This window comes from Nicotiana tomentosiformis, chromosome 8 (genome assembly GCF_000390325.3).
Source record: "Nicotiana tomentosiformis chromosome 8, ASM39032v3, whole genome shotgun sequence".
Classification (NCBI taxonomy): Eukaryota; Viridiplantae; Streptophyta; class Magnoliopsida; order Solanales; family Solanaceae; genus Nicotiana; species Nicotiana tomentosiformis.
In genome coordinates, this window is record NC_090819.1 from 146,364,069 (window position 1) to 146,369,886 (window position 5,818).

At 38.1% G+C, this 5,818-nt stretch overlaps 2 protein-coding genes across 2 annotated transcripts; both read left to right on the top strand.

Annotated features, from left to right (window-relative positions):
- The first annotated feature begins 2,699 nt into the window (after nucleotides 1–2,699).
- Nucleotides 2,700–3,143, top strand: LOC138898287 (uncharacterized). Its single transcript, XM_070184347.1, has one exon. The coding sequence runs from the start codon at nucleotides 2,700–2,702 to the stop codon at nucleotides 3,141–3,143; it is 444 nt and encodes a 147-aa protein (XP_070040448.1).
- A 731-nt stretch (nucleotides 3,144–3,874) lies between these two features.
- LOC138898288 (uncharacterized) lies at nucleotides 3,875–4,318 on the top strand. The gene has a single exon (XM_070184348.1). It carries the CDS (start codon nucleotides 3,875–3,877, stop codon nucleotides 4,316–4,318), a length of 444 nt encoding a protein of 147 aa, XP_070040449.1.
- The last annotated feature ends 1,500 nt before the right edge of the window (nucleotides 4,319–5,818 follow it).

Consider the following 5,818-nt stretch of genomic DNA (forward strand, 5'->3'; position numbering starts at 1 on the left):
GCATTTGCGCTTCACTTCCGCTTCCGCGCGTCCGCTTCTACGGATCTATGGCCACACCTGCGATCCCAGCTGGACAACATCAAAACCACTTCTTCGGCTCCATGGCCGCTTCTGCGGTGCCGCACCTGCGGCCCAAAGTGCGCAGGTGCGATTACACCAGGTGTAGCAGCTCCAGCAATTGCATAAGTCCCAAACTCAATCCGTTAAGTACCCGAAACTCACCCGAGGCCCCCGGGACCTCGACCAAACATACCAACCAATTCTAAGACACTACATGAACTTAGTCGAGTCCTCAAACCATATCAAATAATGCTAAAATCACAAATCATCCTCCGATTCAAACTTAAGAACTTCAAACTTCCAAATTCGACAACTGATGGCGAAATCAACCAAACCACGTCCGATTGATCCCAAATTTTGCACACAAGTCATATTCAACATTATGGACCTATTCCAACTTTCGTAATCGGAATCTGACTCCGGTATCAAAAGGTCCACTACCGGTCAAAATCTCCAAAAATTTGACTTTTTCCATTTCAAGCTTAAATGAGCTAGACCTTCAAAACATAATCCGAACATGCCCCTAAGTCCAAAATCACACAACGGAGCTAATGGAACCGACGAAACTCTGTTCTGGGGTCGTCTTCACACAGTTCTGACTACGGTCAAAATTCTAAGATTTAAACTTCCGTTTTAGGGACTAGGTATCCCAAAATACTCCAAAAACCAAAACGAAATCTCCCGGCAAGTCACAATAGCAGAAAAGGATATGGGGAAAGAAGTTAATAGGGGATCAGGGCTATTACTCTCAAAATGACCGACCGGGTCGTTACACATACCTCATTATTATGTGGAAATAGGTCTAAAATCTTAATGACCATTATGGTTGCTTGTGGCCAAGACAAGTGATTTTTATACAAGAAGATAATAGTTTGTTCCTTGAACATCTGTCATGGCAAAAACTGGCAAACAAAAGAAAACAAAACTTACTATTTTCTTTCTTCCAAGCTTGACAATTAATTCAATCGGTAGTGACTAAAATATTAAAATTAATGCAAGTGCAGGATAGACAATGAAAGAATGAGAGAACATGTCAAAATGGTTAACACAAATCTTGAAGTTGGTGAAATGTTTCGACTCCCGCAACGTATACAAAAGTTTTAACGGACTTTAAGTATCACCAAATTTGAGTTGGTCCTAATACGATGTATCTACTTTATTGTTTTCAAAGGGTAATTTACTATTTTGTATTCTGTTTTAATTGAAATTATTCACTTGTATAGGAACTCATGTAGGAATTAGATAGAGTTTAAAGGGTAAAATGGTCGTTTAATTTTTTATGGGTATTTTGGTAATTCAATTCTCAACTTTGAGTTTCACACTTATAATATATATTTGACGTATATTTTATAAAATTTTCACAGATGTATTTAATGTATAAATGATGTATTTTTTACAGTGTTAATAAAATATATATATTTGAGATATAAATTATGTATATATGAAGATGGTGTTTAACCCAAAAATAGATTTCTCAGTCAAAGTCAATATCTAGAAGAAATCGGGTTACTGATAACCAAGATTTACTTCATTTTCTCAATAATTTGAAGAATAAATCAAGGAATGGAAATAATTGACAAAGAAAATATGAAATAGATTGGTAATCACTCCCAAAATTACAGTTTAGAACTTTGAGAATAAAGTAAAGAATGATTGCATAAATTTCAATAATTATCTTATGCCATTACAAATGAGATTTAAGTCATTATAAAGAAAATATTTGGGAGGAAAATGCAGAAGCAGATGCATTGGCAAATCTCGCATTTGTCGCAGATGCAACAAATGCAGAAAATGCCATTATGATACATTTATTTCATTCAGCACTCAATCAAACCAAGAGTGAGCTAAATTTCAATAATTTAACTTGGGATTGGAGAAATAAATTTGTGAACTTTTTGCAGTATGGTATCTTGCTTGAAGATAAGAAGAAATCACAATTGCTATGTTTGAAAGCTACCTGGTACTACTGAATTCGTGAAAATTTATATCATAAAATGTTTGGTGGACCTTTAGCACAGTGCCTCGGACCATCACAAATGGAGTATGTAATGAAAGAAGTACATAAGGAGCATTGTGGCAATCACGCCGGTGGAAGATCGTTGGTGAAAACATTAATAAGGGCAGGATATTATTGGCCAAAAATGGAAGAAGAAGCAGAAAACTTTGTATCCGGATGCGATAAATGTCAACGGTATGCTAATAACATGCACCTACCGGCGGAGTTGTTGCATTCAGTTATTTCACCATGGCCCTTCATGAAATGGGGAATGAACATCGTAGGGTCGTTGGCTCGAGCTAAAGGAAAGGTACGATTTCTGTTGGTTTTAACAGATTATTTCCCAAAATGGGTAGAAGCATGTGTTTTTAAACAGGTGCGAGAAAAAGAAGTTATGAATTTCATTTGGCAAAAACTTATATGCCGATTTGGAGTGCCAAAGGAGATTGTATGTTACAATGGCCCACAATTCATAGGCGAGAAAGTCATAAAATTATTCCAAAGTTGGCAGATTAAACGAATTACTTACGCACCTTATCACCCTACGGCCAACGGACAAGCTGAATCGACAAATAAGGTTATCATCAATAACTTAAAGAAGAGATTGGAAGAATCAAAAGGCAAATGGCCATAAGTATCATCAATGGAGCTATGGGATTACCGAACAACAACAAAAACTAGTACGGGTGCGACTCCATTTTCACTTGTATACGGAGCAGAATCTTTGATTCCGGTGGACATAGGTGAATCAAGTACGAGGTACACGCATGCCACTGAAGTGGCAAATGAGGAAGAGCTGCGGGTAAATTTGGATTTGTTAGAAGAAAGGAGAGAAGCAACATTAATTCAAATGGCGGCTCAAAAGCAGATGATTGAACGATATTATAACATGAAAGCCAATTTGAGGTATTTGAAGATTGGGGACTTCGTCCTCAAAAAGGTGTTCCGGTCAACAAAAGCGGTAAATGCAGGAAAATTGAGTATGAATCGGGAAGGCCCATATAGGGTTAGAAGCATCGTCGGAAAAGGAGCATATAGGTTGGAAACCATGGATGGCATAGTTCATTTGAAGAAGTACTACTTCTAAACGAGGATAATACCCACGGTCAGGTATTACACAAGTTCAATTTTATTTTGTTCTTTTGAATTTTACTAACTATTTTAGATGATAGAAAAAAAGCTGGCCCATACCAAATGATGATATTAGACCCCAAAGACACACAGAATACTGAATTATTCCCGGTTTAGGTTATAACACCTTTCTTACGGTCCTTTCCCTGAAAAGGAAAATACAAAAAAACAGGATATTATTGGCCAAAAATGGAAGAAGAAGCAGAAAACTTTGTATCCGGGTGGGATAAATGTCAACAGTATGCTAATAACATGCACCTACCGGCAGAGCTGTTGCATTCAGTTATTTCACCATGGCCCTTCATGAAATGAGGAATGAACATCGTAGGGTCGTTGGCTCGAGCTAAAGGAAAGGTACGATTTCTGTTGGTTTTAACAGATTATTTCCCAAAATGGGTAGAAGCATGTGTTTTTAAACAGGTGCGAGAAAAAGAAGTTATGAATTTCATTTGGCAAAACATTATATGCCGATTTGGAGTCCCAAAGGAGATTGTATGTGACAATGGCCCACAATTCATAGGCGAGAAAGTCATAAAATTATTCCAAAGTTGGCAGATTAAACGAATTACTTACGCACCTTATCACCCTACGGCCAACGGACAAGCTGAATCGACAAATAAGGTTATCATCAATAACTTAAAGAAGAGATTGGAAGAATCAAAAGGCAAATGGCCATAAGTATCAAAAATGGAGCTATGGGATTACCGAACAACAACAAAAACTAGTACGGGTGCGACTCCATTTTCACTTGTATACGGAGCAGAATCTTTGATTCCAGTGGACATAGGTGAACCAAGTACGAGGTACACGCATGCCACTGAAGTGGCAAATGAGGAAGAGCTGCGGGTAAATTTGGATTTGTTAGAAGAAAGGAGAGAAGCAACATTAATTCAAATGGCGGCTCAAAAGCAGATGATTGAACGATATTATAACATGAAAGCCAATTTGAGGTATTTCAAGATTGGGGACTTCGTCCTCAAAAAGGTGTTCCGGTCAACAAAAGCGGCAAATGCAGGAAAATTGAGTCTGAATCGGGAAGGCCCATATAGGGTTAGAAGCATCGCCGGAAAAGGAGCATACAGGTTGGAAACCATGGTTGGCATAGTCCATTTGAAGAAGTACTACTTCTAAACGAGGATAATATCCACGGTCAGGTATCACACAAGTTCAATTTTATTTTATTCTTTTGAATTTTACTAACTATTTTAGATGATACGCAAAAAGCTGGCCCGTACCAAATGATGATATTAGACCCCAAAGACACACGGAATACTGAATTATTCCCGGTCTAGGTTATAACTCCTTTCTTACGGTCCTTTCCCTGAAAAGAAAAATACAAAAGGGCAGGATATTATTGGCCAAAAATGGAAGAAGAAGCAGAAAACTTTGTATCCGGGTGCGATAAATGTCAACGGTATGCTAATAACATGCACCTACCGGCGGAGCTGTTGCATTCAGTTATTTCACCATGACCCTTCATGAAATGGGGCATGAACATCGTAGGGTCGTTGGCTCGAGCTAAAGGAAAGGTACGATTTCTGTTGGTTTTAACAGATTATTTCCCAAAATGGGTAGAAGCATGTGTTTTTAAACAGGTGCGAGAAAAAGAAGTTATGAATTTCATTTGGCAAAAAATTATATGCCGATTTGGAGTCCCAAAGGAGATTGTATGTGACAATGGCCCACAATTCATAGGCGAGAAAGTCATAAAATTATTCCAAAGTTGGCAGATTAAACGAATTACTTACGCACCTTATCACCCTATGGCCAACAGACAAGCTGAATCGACAAATAAGGTTATCATCAATAACTTAAAGAAGAGATTGGAAGAATAAAAAGGCAAATGGCTATAAGTATCATCAATGGTGCTATGGGATTACCGAAATACAACAAAAACTAGTACGGGTGCGACTCCATTTTCTCTTGTATACGGAGCAGAAGCTTTGATTCCGGTGGACATAATTGAACCAAGTACGAGGTAGACGCATGCCACTGAAGTGGCAAATGAGGAAGAGCTGCGAGTAAATTTGGATTTGTTAGAAGAAAGGATAGAAGCAACATTAATTCAAATGGCGGCTCAAAAGCAGATGATTGAATGATATTATAACATGAAATCCAATTTGATGTATTTCAAGATTAGAGACTTCTTCCTCAAAAAGGTATTCCGGTCAACAAAAGCGGCAAATGCAGGAAAATTGAGTCTGAATCGGGAAGGCCCATATAGGGTTAGAAGCATCGTCGGAAAAGGAGCATACAGGTTGGAAACCATGGATGGCATAGTCCATTTGAAGAAGTACTACTTCTAAACGAGGATAATTCCCACAGTCAGGTATCACACAAGTTCAATTTTATTTTATTCTTTTGAATTTTACTAACTATTTTAGATGATAGGCAAAAAGCTGGCTCTTACCAAATGATGATATTAGACCCCAAAGACACACGGAATACTTGATTATTCCCGGTCTAGGTTATAACTCCTTTCTTACGGTCCTTTCCCTGAAAAGGAAAATACAAAAGGGCAGGATATTATTGGCCAAAAATGGAAGAAGAAGCAGAAAACTTTGTATCCGGGTGCGATAAATGTCAACGGTATGCTAATAACATGCACCTACCGGCGGAGCTGTTGCATTC

Excerpts from the sequence above, each read along its gene's own strand:
- LOC138898288 (XM_070184348.1), top strand. The coding sequence starts at position 3,875 with ATGGAGCTATGGGATTACCGAACAACAACAAAAACTAGTACGGGTGCG.
- LOC138898287 (XM_070184347.1), top strand. The coding sequence starts at position 2,700 with ATGGAGCTATGGGATTACCGAACAACAACAAAAACTAGTACGGGTGCG.